General features: G+C 36.1%; 1 protein-coding gene across 10 annotated transcripts in view; it reads left to right on the top strand.

Annotated features, from left to right (window-relative positions):
• The window catches only part of PDCD10 (programmed cell death 10), a 50,788-nt gene extending 35,796 nt beyond the window's left edge, over nucleotides 1–14,992 (top strand). For 5 of the 10 annotated variants that reach the window (XM_060410644.1, XM_060410718.1, XM_060410627.1 and 2 more), the window contains 5 exons: nucleotides 296–413; nucleotides 1,969–2,095; nucleotides 7,441–7,519; nucleotides 7,825–7,907; nucleotides 9,974–11,053. In XM_060410644.1, coding sequence (XP_060266627.1) covers nucleotides 296–413; nucleotides 1,969–2,095; nucleotides 7,441–7,519; nucleotides 7,825–7,907; nucleotides 9,974–10,154 — 588 coding nt within the window. In that variant the 3' untranslated portion in view covers nucleotides 10,155–11,053. 10 annotated transcript variants of the gene reach the window in all.
• Nucleotides 14,993–21,202: the final 6,210 nt, after the last annotated feature.

Below are 21,202 nucleotides of genomic sequence, written 5' to 3' on the forward strand. Positions count from 1 at the left end.
ATTTCTATGTTTGTTATTAGTTTGATTGCAAGAGAGTATAAATGAGAAGTAGGAAATGTTAAATACATTATGTTCAGATGGAAGTTTGGATCGTGACTGTAGTAATCTGTGGATGCACAAACTTTCCCCACACATAAGTGAATGGCATCACGACGCTTGCTTTGCAAAGATTTCTGCCCTTATTTGTAAGTTGATCAGTTTAAGGAGGTCCTAAGAGATTCTGAATGGTTAGGTTTTGGCTTTAAAATGTTGATTCAGTTTCTGTATTTCAAAACCATCTTTCTCTTTCTTATAGGCTGAAAAAGAAAATCCAGGACTCACGCAAGACATAATTATGAAAATTTTAGAGAAAAAAAGTGTAGAAGTCAACTTCACAGAATCCCTTCTTCGAATGGCAGCTGATGATGTAGAAGGTAATCAAAAAGTCTTGTTTAGTTTTCTTACAGATGCTGAAAAGCTCCTCCAAATCTTCCTTATTTGATAAAAGTGACTCCTCCCCTCCCTTCCTCTCCCCTTCCCCTTCTCCTCCCTTCCCTCTTACTGTTAGTGTTATTGTTATTATTTTGAAATGAAAATGGGGGGGTGCAGGGAGGAACCCATATAAAATAGACATGTAGTTCTTTTTATTTTTTGTCAGATTGAGTTACTAGAAGTAAAGCATTTGTTTATTTCCCTCCTATTAATTAATACATTTGATGAGTTCTAGTTTAATGAAGAGACAAGCTCCTTGGAATGGTGGTTTTATTCTGTGTTGACTTTATGCAGATACCAGTTTGAAAGTAATGAATTTTCTTCTTTTTAAACTTTGGTATAGCATGTTTGTGGTTTTTTTTTTTTTTTCAAATATAGATTTGTGAGAACAATATTACTAATCATCCTTTTGGCTTCTTTTCACATTTTTGCTTTTTTAAATAATTAGAAATGTATGTGTGCTTGGTCGCTAAGTCATGTCCAACTCTGCAACCCCAGGGACTGTAGCCCACCAGGCTCCTCTGTCCATGGGATTCTCCAGGCAAGAATCCTGGAGTGGGTTGCCATCTCCTTCTCTAGGGGATCTTCCCAACCCAGGGTTCGAACCCATTGTCTGCCGCATTTCCTGCATTATCAGATGGATTCTCTACCACTGAGCCACCTAGGAAGCCCTGGGTTTCACTGAAATTTAGTAGTCATTTTCCCTCTAATTTAGAAAAACATAGAGGTATAATTTCTCATGTTTATTAAGCGAGAACAAAAATAGATGTTTTAACTGATTCTGTAAATTATGAGAAAGGCCTCATTATTATTCTGGATTGAGCACCTGCAGCCTGTCAGGCCAGGTTGTATTGATGAGTTGGTAGAGCTGTAATGTTTCCGAGTCTACAGTGGATCTGGTTGTGAAATTTTGCCTTTGCTGCATCTGACTAAACTTCCTTACCAAAGTTGCTGTTTTGTGATGCCAAGCTGTATGTTGGACTTTGTATGGTGGTATTTTTGTTTTAAGTGAGATTTCAAGAATGTGCTGAAGACTAGTAGGTTTGGAGTTTTGATGTAAGGAGCCATTGTATGTTGAATGTAGAGATTTCTTTAATTAAACTCATATTCACAATTGTCAGATACATATTGCCATTGTATTTGTTACAAATGTCATTACTTATTGTTTCCTTGTGAAATGTAACTTGAGAGGCCTGAAAAATTTGATTGGGCCTTCCTTTTAAATTTTATTTATTTCTAAGATTTCATGGAATTTCCATTTATCCCATATTGAAGATGTTCATTTTTTTATCTTCTGATATTTTACTTGGAGGGAGCCCTAATACAATTACTGAACTAAGTTAAACTGTAATGAATTCTGCTTTGCAACCTCGTTCTTCCTAGTTTTCTAGCCTTTTATCTCCCACTCACCTCCTTGACCAACACATTGGAAATTCTTAGACTTGAATTTGGCAGCAAGTTGCATGATGTTTTTTTACTATGTATTTATTTCATCAGAGTATATGATTGAACGACCGGAGCCAGAATTCCAGGACCTAAATGAAAAGGCACGAGCACTTAAACAAATTCTCAGTAAGATCCCAGATGAGATCAACGACAGAGTGAGGTTTCTGCAGACAATCAAGTAAGCAGCTTTTTGTTTGGTTCTTCTTCTTTTTTAAGAACTTCAAAAAGACCACTCATTTTAGATGTTTTACTGTGGTATGACAGTAATATTAAGTTGAAATATTAATTTGAAATAAAAATTTGAAAATTACTGTATTTTTTATTAATTTCTAAACAGCCTCTGGCTTCTGAGTCCAGTAAAATATTTTAGACTGTTTCATTTAAAAGCAGAGAATGGAATGTACATGAACTGGAATGCAGTTTGAACCTCATAAGAAGTGGAAGAATGTAAATGTCACATTAAAGTGAAGAGGGTAGTTGAAGAGACTGATAACAAAGGATACCAATGCTGTGTTTTATTTCAGGAATAGTTCATGTTACTAGCATAATGATGTACTCTTAGTTGTAAACAGCACTTCTTAATACTGACCAAGTTGTGAACCTCCCAGAATCCTTGCATTTGGGATGTAGAATGAAAGAGTTTGAGCTGACACAGTTCAGTTCAGCCAGGAACCAGGCTGATGGACAGCAGCAAGAAGGGTTCTTCTCAAACAGGGACACAGCACCTCTACCCAGGGGCGTTCTCAGGGGTGAGAGGGTGGAGGAGTCAGAAGGGAACTCCAAACGTAATTTCTAGATGAGTATTTTTAAACTAAAGAGTCTGATAATTTTCTTCTACCTCAGTGGGTAGAACAGAAAACTGGGAATAACTGGTGGGACTATCAGTGCAACCTTTTGGTGAAACAGATAGAAATTGCTAGAAAGGAGTGGGAGGAAGGTTCAAGAAGGAGGGGAAAAATGTCTACATGTGGCTGATTCATGTTGTTGTATGGCGGAAACCAACACAGCACTGTAAAGCAATTATCTTCCAATTAAAATAAGTTTAAAAAAAGCAGGTAAGCACTATTGGAACCAGACTTTAAAAAAAAAAAAAAATGCTAGAAAGGAAGGATTTAGCACAAATCTTTTTCTGGAAGAAGCTGCATCATAACATTATATCTTTCAAGAACTGAAGGAGGCTCCCCCAGAATAAATATTACCATACATCTCACAGGAAGAGTGTTCTTTGTAATTCATATAGCAAAATTATATGTTAGCTGATTGGCTACATTTTATTGGGATAGAGGGAGGAGTGTGACCCATTTTAGAAAATAATGGTAATAAGTACCAACTAAGCTATCAAGGAATGACTGTGTTCTTTTTGGTCCTCTGATTGAGTATCAGAAAGTACAAAAGACTCCATTGACTAGTCAAAGTCCTTGTCACAGAGACTAAAACCTTAAGGTTAATATTTTTACTTTTATTGGAAAGCCTCAGCTTTCTTTAGTAGTTTTTATTACAGATTTTTATTTTCATTTTTGTATAATGTGAACGTTTGCCCCGTAAAAGGGTAATTGTCAGTAATCTCAAACACAGCTGTTTAAACACGTATTTCTATAATTTTAAAATAATACAATTTATTTTGATAATCATATGCTACACTTCTATAACCTGGTTGGAACCTAAGCAGACTGACTCCAAGGACTTCTCTGGTGCTTTCCAATCATAGAGATTCATAATGTCGATCTAATCAGGTGATTGAAAAAAAGAATATTTGTTTCTGCTGTTTGGAAGAGGCCTGGTAAAGGACATCCTATATATTGGATGTCAGTAGGTAAGAGGCAAAATAGCATTGTGGTTGAAGCTGGGAGTGAGATGGTACACCCAGAACCCTCAGCCTGCTGTTTTGATACCCTCTTTCCGCTTCAAGGACTCCCAGACTCATCTCTGCTAAACCCATTGTTACTCTAAAGAGAGTGAGTTTGAAAACTGCTATATTACCAGCCACATTTTAACCATGAGGAAGTTGAGGTCAAGAGTCTCTGAGTCTTGTCCTTAGTCATTGACAGAGTCTGAATTAGGGTCTTGTCGCTCATTTATGGGGCAATAATAGTATTTCAGTTCTATTTTCTGGAGTGTGCTTCGCACAACTGAATTAAGATTACTGGCAATTAAAATTTATTTTGTATCCATTTTAGGAGGGATAACTTGCCATGGAAATTTTGTTGATAACATGTATTTTTTTTAAGACTGAAATTTAACCATGTGTGTCATTAGCATGGATAGCTATGGCTATTTGTATCACTGACACATATAGATAAATTTTGATATATATTGTTACTGCTATTAATTGTTTGACAAATTGGTAGATAAAATTGAGCCAAAATAAAAGTACAGCATATTGTGCAGTTATTATTTTACTTTCTCATACTTAAGGTGAATATCCTCTTCTCTCATTATTTTAACAATACTTTTCAGTAAACCTGTATCAAATACTTAACTGTCTTAGCACTGTACAAAATGCTGTGTGAGAAAGAGCTCTTGCCAGATGACAAATGTCTAGATATTTTTGTATGTACCAGCAGACCTAGGTTTGACTTGCCAACAGTTTGCTTTGTGACCTTGGTAAGTTGCTTAGCTTCTGTGACTCTAGTTTCTGCCTGTGAAGATGAGGGTAACAGTTGTGAATTGAAAATGGTATACATAGTGCCTAGCACAGAATCTAGCATCACAGCACATAAAGCATTGTGAAATAAGATTAGTGTTTTCCCTCTATGAAGTTGAATAGGAAAAATGATATGATTAATGTTTTTGTTTGACTACATTTGAGCTTATGCAAATACTTTATAAAATTAGTTCTTAGGATACTTTTCAATTAATGAATAACTAGTGAAAACTGGATTTAATAGTCCAGAAATCTCTGCATTTATCTCTTTATCCTTATCTATATTTGAATATTCATAGGTGAGGGTTTGTAAAGGTTGGTTTTGATGATGGCCTCAAAATAGCTTTTCCAGGGTTTCCAGTCTGGAGCAGACTGAACATACAGAATAGGAATTTCCTTCCTGCAGTATGTTTGTATAAACATAATTACACAGATTTGGGTGACAGAAGTTCTACTGTCCTATGCAAGTTTTTTGTAAGATGTATTACATTTCTTCTGATGCCTCTTGCCCTTTTCAGCATGTGTTCCCCAAATTTGCCCCACTAAATACATGCAAGTTGCTAAAATTCCTTCCTACTCTCTCCATCCTATATGTCTCTTATCGCAGAATTCATAAACTCCAAACTCTGCATGTGCTTAGTTGCTCCGTTGTGTCCATCTCTTTGTGACCCCATAGACTGTAGCGTGACAGGCTCCTCTGTCCATGGGGATTCTCCAGACAAGAATACTGGAGTCTGTTGCCATGCACTTCTCCAGGGGATCTTCCCAACCCAGGGATGCACTACAATTGTTTTACCCCTCAGGTTTTCCTCAGTTTTTTAATTTGTTTAATTGTCTGAAGTATTGTGTGTGTGTGTGTGTGTGTGTGTGTGTGTGTGTGCACGCGCATGTGCGCTGGTATTTTCTCTTCAGGACAGAAACCCTCAGATTGTTAACTACCTTCTCTGGCGCAAACCTTAGTGCTGTAAATGAAGATGCTGTTCTGTGTACATACAGGTCATCCAATATTTGACATAAATTGCTGCAGATTATCTTAGAGAAGGCCAGGCCTAGGGACAGACTATCTTGGTCTTTATAAAGCTCTGTGGCAAACAGTGGATCAAAGCTCAACTGTAGGTTCTGAGTTCCCAAACAGTAGTTTCCAAACCTGGTTCATCAGCAGAATCATGTGGGAAGCTTTTTTTCTCTTTTGAAGTACAGATTCCCAATAGTCCATAAAGTACACTACAAAATATGGTTGTCTATAAAGAGCTGTTTGATTACTGTAATTTGCTTTATTGTATTCCTTTTGAATAAGCTTACTTCAGACCCACAGGGGTTTGAAGAATCTTCCATATCCAGAGATTGGACATTTTAAAATTTGTTGAAATTGTCATTTTTCTCACATAATAGGATGGTTGAACGACACTGTCATTAAGCAGTAGGGGGCTTAATATCTGTCACAGCAATACAGGGATACAGCTTTCTTGAAAACATAAAGGAACAGTTAATGTAACTAAAAATTGTTATTACTAGAGGTCAAAAAAAAAGAGTGGACAGGTATAATTTCTATGTAAACTTACTGTCCTTTTTGAATATCTAATGTTTTAATGTTTCAGCCTGTTACCGATGTGTGACTTACAAGAGGAAATAAGGAAATATTTATTGAAATATTGAATTAGAAGGTCATTACTTCTGCAGAATAAGCTAAAATGCTTTTTTACACCAAAAGCTTTTATATTTGTAATTTTTAGAATTTCCATATGCTTATTTACTAAAAATAAACTGTGAAACAGAAAAATCTGGACATGGAGCTTTTGGGTTTTCTTTAAATAGTTTAGCTGAAATGTTTTAAGTATGAAATAACTAAAATCTGACATTTGTGATTAAAAGGTAGGTAATAAAAGGTTTGTGTTTTGGGTAGAATAGATTGATGTTTTACTAATTCATGTCTTTACACTTGCATTGCATTTGAACAGCAAAATTTGTAGCAGTTAACAGCTAAGAGAATGGATATGAAAAAGAGAAGATTTGTCTTAGAGACTGAGAGGCTGTTTGAGAATGCAGAATTACAATAAGTTCAGTTTGCTAGAATATTGCTATGAAGTTAGAACACAGAAATTGAAAAGGGCATAGATAGAAAAGATGAGAATTTTTAAAAATGATACAGGGACAGGAAGAAAAGTCAACTCAAATGAGAATGATTGATTTCTTCTCTCTTTAGAAAGGGGAGAAAAATGCTGATGCATATGTAGTGAAAGGATGATTGTTGGAAAGGTTAAGGTAAAAGAATATTCTGATATTGTCTCTCCCAGAAATATAAATATATTTCCTAAGGAAAATAGTGACAGCAAAGATTTGAAAGAGGAGACTATGTGGTTGTTAGAGAGGAGGCTAGATAAATGTGTCTTAAGGGAGAATAGCTACATCTGAGGAGGAAATATTTTGAACATCGAAACTATCAGGTCTATAATTTGAAGTGTTTTAAATGCAGGAGTGAATTACATGTAATAGCAAAATTTCATATAATTGTTCATGAGATAGCAAAAGTGAATAATACAGTCGCTCAAATTTACCTACATGAAAAAGGAGAAGTCAAAACAGGAAAAGATGAGAGTCAGAGGTCTCTTATAAATTTGAGTAGGTAATGCTGAATGAAATGAAAATGTTTGGGGAAAGTTGATGTTAATTGTGTAGTGTTTCCTCAGCAGTGCAAGAGTAGCTGGGATCACAGGAGGATACAGGCTAAATCCCCCACTTAACCAGCCAGTCAAATATTTGGCTTGATACAGTGTTCATATGGTAATTAAGTATAGTGATTCTTAAACATAGCTGTGTATAGAGACTTCTTTCAATGAAACTGACTTTAAGAAGATTCTTTTTTTTTCCTCACCCAACAGGGATATAGCTAGTGCAATAAAAGAACTTCTTGATACAGTAAACAATGTCTTCAAGAAATATCAATACCAGAACCGCAGGGTAAGTTTAGTAGAAACCTTACAAGCTGCCACCTTAGATGTTGGTTTATATCTAGTTGTTTCATTAAATAATAAGACTGTTGAATTATTGAAAAATGGCTTTGTATCGTTAATGACTGGATGTGTCCTTGAATTTGAATGTGCTGTTAAATGTGTATTTAAGTGAATACTCCTAAAACTGATTATCTATAATATAAGGTATATTCTTAATTCTGTGTAATCTTCTGTCTCTGACTTTGGCCTTTGTGTTACTTTGCTTTTCTTACTTGTTTTTTATTTTTTTATTATTATTTTTGATGTCTGTAGGCACTCGAACACCAAAAGAAAGAATTCGTAAAGTACTCTAAAAGTTTCAGTGATACTCTGAAAACCTATTTTAAGGATGGCAAGTAAGTATTATCATTTATCCCCCTTTTAAAATTATAAAATTATGTGGCTTTCTATAATACTGAAATCATATATATTTAACTCTTTTACTATATTGTTAAAGCCAACTACTAAGATAGACTGTTACAAATGCCTTTCAAAGGGGGTGTTTGATAATCCAGCCATGACTGCAGTTTGGAGCTGCAGTTGCAGACTTTCTCTGAAAAGGGCCAGATGGCGGATATTTTAACTTGGTGAGCTTGTGGCAGCTCGAGCACTTCACCTCTGCTGCTGTAGTGCAGAAGCAGCTGTCGACAGTATGGAAACAAGTGAGCATTTTTGTGGCTGTGGCTGTGTTCTAATAAAAACTTACTTTATAGACACTGAATTGAATAATTTTCAACTGTCTCATAATATTATTGTGATTTTTTAAAAATTTTTACTGTTTAAAAATGTAGAAGTATCCCTAGCTTTCAGGCCGTACAGTAGTGAGATTTGGCTTACTGGGCTACTTTACCAACCCCTGAAGCAGTGATTCTCAAACTTTACTAGCCTCAGAGTCATCTGGAGGCTTGTTATAGACAAAATATTTTTGGGTCCTACCCAGAGTTTCTGATTCTGTCAGTCTGGGGTGGGCCCAGGAAGTAACATTTCTAAGAAATTTCTAGATGATATGGATGCTACAGGTCTGTTAAGAACTGTTATACTATAGTTAAAACGGTGGTTCTCAATCCATTTTGCACATTAAAATCATTTATATTCAATGTTTTAAAATCCCAGTGCCTTGACCCCACCTTCAGAGCTTCTGATTCCATTGGCTTGAGTGGGGCCAGGGTTCAGGTGTTTTTTAAAAGTACTTCATGTGTTTTTAAAGGGCCACAAAAAGTGTCCTAGAAGAGAGGCTTTCTGTAAGACAGAAAGTATACTAAAAAGGTAAATTAGATATTTTAAAATTTACATACACTTAGCTACAGAACGTTCTAGAAAACCAAGAAATACTGTGTGATTTATGTATAATACACATGTACATACAATGTATAAGCTGATCCGAAGGCTTTGTCTTCTGCAGCCTCATACTTTATAGAGAATTCTTTGTACCTCAAATAGAATTTTGTGGACAGGACCATTTTCTATCAGTGCTTGAAGCAGAAGAATAAATATGATTATTTCAGCTATCGTTGGCAGGGAGCTTTAACATCCTGTCCCACCACTGACATTTTAAGATCCCAATATCCATGTCAGACTATTACAGTATTATTGTAGTAATATTAAAAAGTAATAAAATATATTAGAATGGTATAATGATTTTAAAAGTCATTTTTAATAGTTCAAACAGATTGAAATATTTCCATTTTATTATAAATTAAAGATATTGAGCTAAATATTATTAATGATTTTGTGTTGTTTAATACTGCTACTCAGATTGTGTAAAGGAAAATGAACCTTGTTGATTTAATTTAATAAGCTGGCAGGTGTGTTCTGAAAATAAACTTATACCTGTTTTTCCTTGATCTCCTCTGCTAAGTCCAAATAACCAAAAAGCACATTAAAAGAATAATTTGCATTAAGGAGATTATTTATGATACTGATTAATTAAGAACAACATGGGATAAGGACATTAAAAGGTAGTAATTCATTTAGAGCATAACTTTGATTAATGTAAAATTATTTACTCTCATCCCTGTTTGTACAGTAGAATCCCTTGGGTTCAGTTTTTAAAAATCTTTGTCCTTGGTCCCAAAGTTATTTTTAACAGCTTAAACAGGCATATGGATTATTCAGGCTCCCTGCTACTACTTTTTCTCCATTCAGCAGCTTCTTTAATTTACCATTATTTGCATATGAATAACATACCACGTTTTCTCCCTGTGTCCTCAAAGTTGAAAATTATTAATAGAGCCTGATCTTTAAGCCATTTTTCAATAGGAGGATGAATTTGCATTGATTCATTTAATTTTTCCTAGGCCCCCTTTGTTGAGGAATGCCTAAGATAAAGATATTGTCAGCCGTTCATATCCACAGATTCCAAATCCCTTTGTTATTGTTTAGTCGCTCAGTGTCCAACTATTTTGCCCCCCATGGACTGTAGCCCTCCAGACTCCTCTGTCCATGGGATTTCCCAAGCCAGAATGCTGGAGTGGGTAGCCTTCTCCCCAGAAGAAGGGGATCTTCCCAACCCAGACATCAAGCCAGCGTCTCCTGCATTGCAGGTGGGTTCTTTACCACTGAGCCACCTGGGAAACTCCAAATGCCTGGATTCAACCAGTTGAAAATTTTTGGAGAAAAAAATTCCAGAAAGTTTCATGGGATTTATATTGTACTTCAGCTATTTACATTGCATTTGCACTATATTAGGAATAAGTAATCTAGAGATAATTTAAAGTATACTGGAGGATGTGCCTAGGTTATGTGCAAACATTACACCATTTTATATAAGGGACTTGAGCATCCACAGATTCTGGTTTCTGAGGGAACTCCTGGAACCAGTCCTGTGATACTGAGGGGTGATTGTACAAGCTTTAGCTATGCTCCTGAGAAACTGATAAGGCCACACAGGGGGACTAGCATCAGCTCTGTGCTCCAGATCACATGAGGATGGGCTGATAGAAAATGTGGTTCAGAATGAAGTAATTTTTAAGAACATATCTTTACACATTGTCAACTCTTAAATATTGAAACCACATGATTATTTTGTTTTAAAAGTACATTAATTCTAAAAGTAATTCAGTTAATTTTTTCTTGAAGGAAGGTAAGGATAGGGATGAATCAGATTCAAAGTAATGAACCTTTTCCCAAGCATCATCCCATTGATATACAAATTTTGAGACTGAATATGGTATTTTAGCAGGTCTTATTTTGATAACTTCTGTGAAACCACAGCTGGAGACTGCATTCTAATCCTCCTCTTTGGCCAGTTACATGTTCGACCTATAAAATGAATTCTGGTTGTTGAGGCACCACCCATCATTAGCAGCCCACCAACACCTTATTGCCAGCCAGGACCACTAGGGGGCAGTAACTCCTAGATAGTTTCCAATGATGCAGGACACTTCCAAGCTGGCATAAAAGTTGCTACTCAGTACTAATTTGCCTTTGTTGTTATGTTCCTAAATAGATTTTATTGCTGCTGCTAGTTGGGCATTTTAAGTATAAATATTTTTAAAGGATTAATTTTTTGGATAAAATTAATACTCTTTTCTCTTTTTTTTTGAAACAGGGCAATAAATGTGTTCATAAGTGCCAACCGACTAATTCATCAAACCAACTTGATACTTCAGACCTTCAAAACTGTGGCCTGAGAGTTGTATATGTTAAGAGATGTACTTCTCAGTGGCAGTATTGGACTGCCTTTATCTGTAAATTTTAAAGTTTGACTGTATAAATTATCAGTCCCTCCTGAAGGGATCTAATAATCCAGGATGTTGAATGGGATTATTGCCATCTTACACCATATTTTTGTAAAATGTAGCTTAATCATAATCTCACACTGAAGATTTTGCATCACTTTTGCTATTATCATTCTTTTAAGAATTATAAGCCAAAAGAATTTACGCCTTAATGTGTCATTATATAACATTCCTTAAAAGAATTGTAAATATTGGTGTTTGTTTCTGACATTTTAACTTGAAAGCGATATGCTGCAAGATAATGTATTTAACAATATTTGGTGGCAAATATTCAATAAATAGTTTACATCTGTTAAACATTTCTTTACTTGAAAAAATGCATATATATATGTGAATATATATATGATCAGAAGACCAAGACGACTTGGTGTAATGTCTAAAGAACTTCTAAGGGGAGCTTATTAGCAGTTTATCAGATAATAAAGCAACAAGAATTCCTATTTTTTTGTCCTTAATCACTCTGGGCAAAAAGTAGTTGATGGAGATATTTTTGTTAGTTACTATATTTGAGGTACTGAGTATTTTTCCAACCTTTGTTTTAAGAGACTTATGAGAAGCAGATGGCAGTTTGTAGTGTCTTCACATTCTACTGCCATTTTTGAGCTCTGTGACAATGTAAGATTAAGTCTTTCTGGTATGCTGGGCCCTAATAAGCTTTGCGCCTTTTTTCCATAAATAGCCACAACTAATAGTAATTTGAAGCTATACCAATGCTAGTTGGTTTGAAATTGTCATGAGTGTTAATAATATTATATACACTCTTTAAATATGTACAGTTTTGTTTCACCATAGAGAAATTCTAAGGAAATTATGTATCAAGTATTCATGTTAAAGTGATTTCATTTTTCAATTATGATAAAATAAAGGAAAAAATCAGAATTTGTTTATCTTTTATAAAGATTTAAATGTTAAACTAATTTCTGTTGATGATATAAATTTTTTGCTATAATGCAATTTAGTTATGCTTTAAAATTTTCCCATTTTAGAAAATAGATTTTTAAAGAATTACTGTCATTAGCAATACAAAAGGAAATCATCCACTTAGCTGTAAACAGGAAATGTGGAGGAAAGCAAAAGAACTGATAGACAATTGAATGAAATATCATAAGTTAGAGACATTATACTGATTTTTTTCCTTCAGTGATACTTAGCTAGTAAAACACGTATAATTGGTGATTTTAATACTGTGTATTTTAGGCATAAGCTGTTTTTCGCTCTTGGAAGCGGATGAATGGTGATTTGCAAAACAGACTTGTGAATACATGAAGGGAAAAAATACTGCTTTTCTTTTCTTTGAGCAGCAGACTTTTCTAACATGAACAAGTACTATCTTTCTTCCTGTTGTCTTTCCCTCCTTAAGAAAACTCACCTGTTAACCAGTCATGCTTCAGCTCTTTTTTTTTTTTTTTAATGTCTTTTAATCTTTTTATTCTACTATGCAATATCTCCGTTTTTCCGTTTTCATGAAATTTACCTCCAGAAAGGAGATTTAGTCTCAGGATAATTCAGTTTCTTACATGATCCTAGTGGTTTGTGTTTTGGGATCAGGAAGTCAGATACAACTCCAGAGAACAGAAAAGTGGTTCCCGAGGGAAGGAAGAAAGGAGACATTTGTTGAACACCTCTGTATCAAGCATTTTTCTAGATTCATCAATTTCTTATAATTCTCTTTACAGTCCTGTGACTTTGTCATCTGCCTTGCAGTTGAGGAAACTGGCTAAGAGAGCTTCAGTTACAAAACTACAAAACTGGTAATTGCTAGAGCCAGGATTTGAATTCAACATTTGTCTCCAGATTCTACACTCTTTCCACTGAACTGTATTTTATCCATTGCTGAAAATGCAGTGTTTAGAATAGTTGCCTTGACCAAGCTGACATAGCAAGAAATGAGAAAAGACATTGTGATAAGTCTTTCTCATAAATCTAAATTTATCTTAAAGAGGGCTCCTTTCATTTGAGACCATAACTATGTTTTAGATGTTTAAAATGCCTTCTCACAATATTTTTAAACAAAATGATATAATTGTAGTTTGGAGTTTTTTCATGATTACATTATTGTGATAACCTTGTTTGGCAAAATGAGGTTGGTAACCCAATGTAAGGCCTTCCTGATTGGTTACTAACTTGAAATAATTTCAAGTTGATGGCAAATTTACCAAAACTTAGCAAGAGGAACAACAGTGCAAAGAACATCAACACGTCTTTTATCCAGATTGACCTAATGTTAAGATTTTACCATTTTTATTTTGTCATTTGTTTGTTTTCCTTCCCTTAAGCTCCTGGGTCCATTTACCCTGGGTCATTTCCATGGCTTGCTTTCTTTCATGGTGTTTACTTGTGTTTTTGAAAAATACAGTCTTCTGTCTCTTGCCCCCTCCTCACTGTATAATAGAATGTTCCTTGTTTTGGGTTTCCTCATGATTAGATTCAACTTAGCATTCTTGGTCAGAATACTACACGGTGACCCATCCGCTCCTCACTGGTGTTAATTTTGGTCTCTCGGTCAAGGTGGTGGTCAGTTTCTCAAATGTATAGTTACTATTTTTATCTTGCACCTGATAAGCAATCTGAGGAAGTGGTAAAGAATCTGTGTGTCAGTGTAGGAGACTCAGGTTGGATCCCTGAGGGGGGAAGATCCCCTGGAAAAGGAAATGGCAATCCACTCCAGTATTCTTGCCTCGGAAATCACATGGACAGGGAGGCTGGCGGGCTGCACTCCACGGGGTCACAAAGAGCTGGACACGATTAGCGGCTAAATAGCAACATCAATGTTTTACCCCCAGCATTTAGTATCCATTGATGATTCTTGCTTATTCAGTCTTTACTTTGATAGTTTCAAAATGGTGATTTTCCCAACGCCAGCATATCTATGTACCTGCTGACACTGTTCTACTGTCTGAATATGAACCTTCTTTCTCTCCAACCTCTCATTCATCCATATCTACCCACATGAATTTTTACAGTAACTTATTTTGGTTTTTTATTTCTTTCAACGGCTTATAATTCATTACTTATTTTGATACTTAAATGGTCTTAGATTTGATCAGTATGTGGACCTTCTGTTTCAATCTGACTTCTGTGTCCTTGTGGCTTCCACGTAATTTTTTTCTGTAAGTATTATCTTAAGTATGTCCCACAATTTAGAATCAGCAGTTTTTCCAGGGAACCCTGGGGGATGATAAGAGATACACAGGTCTGGCTACTGAGTGGGCTCATTACTACTGGGCGTTGTCTGCTTCTAGGCTGATTCAGACAACTAGGAAATGTGCATGTACAAACGTGTACACACAAATCATGTATACGTACATTTTACATTTCATATGCACCTTATGTGTGATTTCAGAAATCGTGAGTTCACAGTAATACCTCCAATTGCAATCCATCCTCCTAGGGTTCATTCTTACTTTCCCATTCCATATTTCTGTGTCCCTTCCCCAGAATCCCGACTCCCCGAAACATCAATATTCACTTGTTCAGTCCTACAGTACATTTGAAATAGGTTTAGAATTTCTTTCGCTCCGTCACTGTAGAAAGCACACTTAAAGGACTATAAGATCGTTTACAGTTCTTTCACTCTTTTTACTCTGCCCAAGACAGGATATGTAATTACATTCTGTGTTTATGAGTTACTTGGATCAATCCTTTTTTCCTCCACTGTGATAATGTACTTTATTCTAAATAAATTGGGTTCATTTGTTTCAGTTTTCTTTCAGATTAAAGGTTCCTTCCCCCGACTCACCCACACCACCCACTTCACATCCTTATACATCATTTATTAAGAGTATATAGAACATTAGCATGCTTCTAAACATAAGAATTGTCCCAAAAAGTATACTAGAGAAGTGTCACTCTTACCCTTCTGTGCCATTTCCCACCCTGCCAAGTAGCTATCCAATTCCACTGTTTTTTGGTGTTTATCCTGTGTTGCTTCTTATGAAGAAAAATAATGTGTTTTCGTATCCCTCCTTTCTTATCCAAAAGGTAGAATTCATGCAGGGAAACCAACCCTCCCAGTTTGCTTCAGTTCAGTTCAGTCGCTCAATTGTGTCTGACTGCGACCCCATAAATCATAGCACGCCAGGCTTCCCTGTCCATCACCAACTCCCGGAGTTCACTCAGACTCACGTCCATCGAGTCGTTGATGCCATCCAGCCATCTCATCCTCTCTCATCCCCTTCTCCTCCTGCCCCCAATCCCTCCCAGCATCAGGATCTATTCCAGTGAGTCAGCTCTTCGCGTGGGGTGGCTAAAGTGTTGGAGTTTCAGCTTCAGCATCAGTCCTTCCAATGAACACGCAGGACCGATCTCCTTTAGAATGGACTGGTTGGATCTCCTTGCAGTCCAAGGGACTCTCAAGAGTCTTCTCCAGCACCACAGTTCAAAAGCATCAATTCTTTGGCACTCAGCTTTTTTCACAGTCCATCTCTCAACATCCATACATGACCACTGGAAAAATCATAGCCTTGACTAGATGGACATTTGTTGGCAAAATAATGTCTCTGCTTTTGAATATGCTATCTATGTTGGTCATAACTTTTCTTCCAAGGAGTAAGCATCTTAATTTCATGGCTGCAATCACCATCTGCAGTGATTTTGGAGCCCCAAAAAATAAAGTCTGCCACTGTTACCACTGTTTCCCCATCTATTTCCCATGAAGTGATGGGACCAGATGCCATGATCTTCATTTTGTGAATGTTGATCTTTAAGCCAACTTTCTCACTCTCCTCTTTCACTTTCATCAAGAGGCTTTTTAATTCCTCTTTACTTTCTGCCATAAGGGTGTTGTCATCTGCATATGTGAGGTTATTGCTTAGGACCATTGTTTCTTGGCACATGGAGTATTGAGTGCAAAATCTGGAAGAATCAGACAAATTGGGAGAATTAGTCATTTAATATACATGCTTTTATAAAATGCAACTTTATTGGTGCTTGGTTTACATATATGCCCTCACAAAAATGAGGTATAGTTCAGTGGCATAAAATTCACCCATTTTGAGAGTTGTGCAACCTGACTGCAATTCTGGAATACTTTTATCATCCTGGCAAAAATCCTCATGCCCAGATATTGGGTAATCCTTGTTCTCCCCAGTTTCAGGAAACCCTTAACCTCTTTCTGGATGTTTCATATACATAGAATCACACAATGTTATATTTCTAGTCTGACCTCTTTTACTTAGCATAATGTTTTTGAGGTTCAGCCATGTTAGCATTTCTATCAGTACTCTTATTGCTAATGAATATTCCATTATATGAATCTCCTATATTTTATCTATCCTTTAAATAGTTGATAGACATTTGAGTTGCTTCCTTCTTCACTAAGATGCACAATGCTGCTATGAACATTGCTGCTATGAACATCACCTGCCAGTCTTTTTTTGTGGACATGGGTTTTCATTTCTTTTGGATGGATACCTAACAGTGGAAATGTTTGGTTGTTTGATAAATTTATATTTAAGTTTTTAAGAAAATGTCATACTGTTTTCCAGTAGTATGCCATTTTACATTCCCAGCAGCGATTTAAGGGGGTTCCCGTATCTCTACATCTTCAACATCATTTGTTAATGACTTTTTTATTGTAGGCATTCTTGTACATATAAAATGATATCTCACAGGAAAATTTCCCTAATGAATGAAGTGCAATGTTTTTCATGTGTTTATTAGTATTTCACATGGTTCTTTTCACTTAATATCTTCAGGAATCACTCCACGGCTAAGTCTATTAGAGATCCTCTCTCGCTCTTTTTTTTTTTTTTTGTAGCAGCCTAGTGTTGCAGGGTGTGTAGCTATCCTAATTTATTTATCTGATCAATCTCCTATGCTTGTGCGTTCAGATAGTATTCAGTATTTTGCAAAACTACAAGTAATGCTACTGTGAATGTTCTTAACCCATTTCTGGTTTGAAGTATACATTCAGAGGAGACTCTTAGAAGTGGGCTTGCTACTAGTCCACAGCATGTGTATATGACATTTTATTAGATATTGACAAATCCCATAAAGGTTGAGGCAATTCATATTCCGCCAGAATGTATGAGGCCATTTACTTACCCAAAACTTCACTTAAAATTGTCAAGCTTTTGAATTTTTGACATGATGAGTGAGAAATGGTAACTCATTATACCTTCATTTGCATTTCACTGCTATGAGTAAAGTTAGGCATCTTTCATGTTTAAAGACCAATTTTGTATCTTTGTGATTTTAAATCTGCTTATGTTTTCTTACCATGCAAAATTTATGTAGACAAATTTATTAATTCTTCCATGAAAACATCTGGGCTTGGTGGTTTTTTTTGTGGAGTAACTGTTTGATAATTTTATTCCTTTTATGCGAAAAAATTTTAAGCTTTCTATCTCTACAGGAGTCAGTTTGTCAAATATACTTTTCTAGGAAACTGTCCATTTCTTCGAGTTTTCACATGTGTATTTCTATTGAAGTGAGCAAACTAATGTTTTAAAAAATTTTATCTGTATCATAGCTGTTTCTTTGTTGCTATTTCTTATTCTGTGTATTTTCACACTCTTGTTGTTCAGTTCATACATACACTTTTTTGTTTGATTTACTTGACCTGTCTTGTACTCTGTGTTAAAGTCTCTAATAGTAGTGTGTTTCTCTGTTTCTCCCTGCATCTCTTGCAGTGTTTGTTTACATATGTGGTTACTGTGTTATTTGTTGTATGGATATTCATACCTGTTACATCCTAAATGTGAATGTGATTTTAACGTTATAAAGTGTCCTTTTCTTTTTTTCTCGTTTAGTAGTGTTTTTAAAAATTTGTCTTTTGACCTTGAGTTAAGCCCATTCACATTTATTGTCATGACTACTATGTTTGGGCTAAACCTGCTATGTTGTAATTTCTGCATGTATTATGTTATATTGTTTTTTCTACTGTCTTTTTAAAAAAAATTTCCTTTTGGTGTTCAAGAAGGTTTATATTTTTATCCTCTACCAGGGAAGCCCCATTAACTATGTTTGGGCTAATTATGTATTATGTTTATTTTTTCTACTTTAAAAATTCCTTTTGGTATTTATGAAGGTTTATATTGGTGGCTTTGTATTACTATAGGATTTTTAATCTCCTTTTTTTCTTAAATTTTTATTATCTGGTGTGTCAGTTTTAAATCATATCCTTTAAATCTCACCTGCTATCTAAATGAGAGTCAGTGTTCTTTTTTTACATCTTGTCCCCCTTTTCTCCTCCTTTTCTCATTTTTAATTATATTTTTCTACTTTATCAAAACACAGAATGTGTTTTTCTTCTACCTTTTTTTCTTCTACAAATGTAGAAGAAATAATCCACCATTGTTGCAGTGTAAATGCTACAATTAAACATAGGAATACTCACATATTGTGAGCTCACATACGTGTGATTGCTCATATATGTCATAGTCCCTTTGCCTGTTTTCTCTGTCATCTATCGGCTGGATGAAGATCATCCCCTAGAAGCTTTTATAACTACACATATATATAGTACTCTTTGAGCTCTTGCAGGTTCAACATTATTTTCCTGTAGTCTTGTTTCTTAAAGACTATTTCAGTTGTCTATAATATCCTTAGTTCACATTTTCTTTCCTTCAGTTTCCTGAAAATTATAGCTTCACTTTTGTTTTGCTTTGTATGTTATTTCTGAAAAGTCTGATGTAAATCTGATTTTCTTGCCTTTATATTATTTGTCTTTTTGCCTGGAAATGCAAGGATTTTTTCCTTATTTTCAGAGTCTAATGGTTTTATTAGGATATGTATCAGAGTTGGTCATTCCAGGTCAGTTTTCCTGGTACTTAATGTGTCCTTTTTATGTGTAGATTGAGGTCTTACTTTATTTCTGTAAAGTGATCTTGGGTTACAGTTTTAAATGCGAATTCTATTCCATTCTTTTGTCTTTCTGGGACATTAATTAACATGTTGCACTCTCTTTGCCTGTCTTCCACTTTCCTTGTGACCTTCTTTTACTTTTTGCTTTATTTCTTTATTTGCCTGCTTTTCATCAAGAATTTTTGTTAATTTTTTATCCAAGTCTACTCTCTCAGACACTTAGTAATTTAATCTTTATTTCTGGTGTAATTTTTTCCCTCCTACATTTAGTCAACTCTCATCTCTCCCTATTTCTGTGCATTTCTGTCCTTAGTACTTGTATTTCTGATTTAGTCTGCTCTTTTCATATTGTTGTTAAGTCACCCAGTCATGTCTGACTCTTTGTGACGCTATGGACTGCAGCATGCCAGGCCTCTCTGTCCCTCACCATCTCCTGAAGTTTGCCCAAGTTCATGTCCATTGCATCGGTGATGCCATCCAGCCATCTCATCCTCTGATGCCCTCTTCCTGTCCTTCTGCCCTCAATCTTTCTTAGTACCAGGGACTTTTCCAGTGAGTCAGCTGTTCGCATTAGATGACCAAAATATTGGAGTTTCAGCTTTAGCATCAGTCCTTCCAGTGAGTATTCAGGGTTGATTTCCCTTAAGATGGACTGGTTTGATCTCCTTGCAGTCCAAGGGACTCTAAGCAGTCTTCTCCAGCACCACAGTTCAAAGGCATCAATTCTTCAGTGCTCAGCCTTCTTTATGGTCCAGCTGTCACAACCGTATGTGACCACTAGACAGACCATAGCCTTGACTAACTGTAGGCACCTTTGTTGGCAAAGGCATGTCTCTGCTTTTCGACATACTGTCTAGGTTTGTCGTAGTTTTCCTGCCAGTAAGCAAAGATCTGATTTATTGGCTGCAGTCACCATCCACAGGGATTTTAGAGTCCAAGAAGAGGAAATAGAGGGGGGAAAGTGGAAATAATTTTTCATATACCACATGCTTATTTGAGGATATTTTATTTAGTTGGGGTGGACTTACTCAGTTTTCTTTAGTGACTTATTTTGGGAGGATTTTTAGCAGCAAAAAATGGATTGTGTTGCTGTAGGGGAAAGAGCCCAGTGTACCCTGTTTCTTTTCGCTGGATACTTGGTTTCTGCTTCTGCATTCCTCCTTTTCTTCCACTGCCTTGTTCTCCGGATGCAGTGCTTCATCAGAGCTGCCGCATCCAGCCCCTGCAACTCATGCTGTGAGCTTTCTATCAAGTACCCACCTGTGCTCAGAGTCTTGGCCTTTAATGTTGCACTTTCTCTTTCTAGAGATGATTTTATTGTTGCTTTTTCCAAGTCCTCTTTTCCTTTCTGCTCCTTTTCAGAGACTCTTAAACTTCCCCTTACCTGCTCTCCTGGCTCACAGGCTTGCCAACAGCAGGAGAGAAGTGAGAACTGTCAGATTTTTCCTCTCTACTCACTGGTGATTTGAAAGTTGTGGCGTACGCTGTCTCCTAGCTACACTGAAGGCATAAATCAGCTAACATTTCATTTACTCTTATTGAATCTGTCATTTCAATTAGGATATCAAATGTCTTTTAGGATATTAAGAATCAGATGGCCACTGTTGTTCTCCAAACCTGGCATTTCCTTTCTCAGTTTTTCCAGTAATTTTGCTGGTTTGTGAAGTCCTCAGTTCCTGAAACCTATGGATTAAAAGACTCGGGTTTGGAGGTGAATGAAGACTCCGTGTTTAAGGAGGCAGGCTTCACTGAGAGGCTGTGGACTAGCTCAGTCCTTCCAGTCTCCTTCCTCTACAGGCAGCACTGGTAGGAAGTCAGCTTCTCGTCTTGCTCTGGTCTTGGCACACTTGCTGTTATCTTGCAGGTTAGCAGTGGGAGACAGTTTTCTATTCTGAGAAAGTTCTAAGTGGCATACTCTTGGCTAAACTGGGATATTCCTGGGCTTCAAATTAAGCAATTATGTGTCTGAAAAGTCCAAAGGTCATTTCCAGCCCTCCAATGAGCTATGCAGACCAACTGTGATAAATGTAAAAGCATGCATTTTGAGTAAAACTTAGTGTTATTAATGAGGAGTAGGCCCAGCAGAATCAGTCTACCCTGGCTGT

Source organism: Ovis aries, chromosome 1 (assembly GCF_016772045.2).
Source record: "Ovis aries strain OAR_USU_Benz2616 breed Rambouillet chromosome 1, ARS-UI_Ramb_v3.0, whole genome shotgun sequence".
In the NCBI taxonomy this organism is placed as follows: domain Eukaryota; kingdom Metazoa; phylum Chordata; class Mammalia; order Artiodactyla; family Bovidae; genus Ovis; species Ovis aries.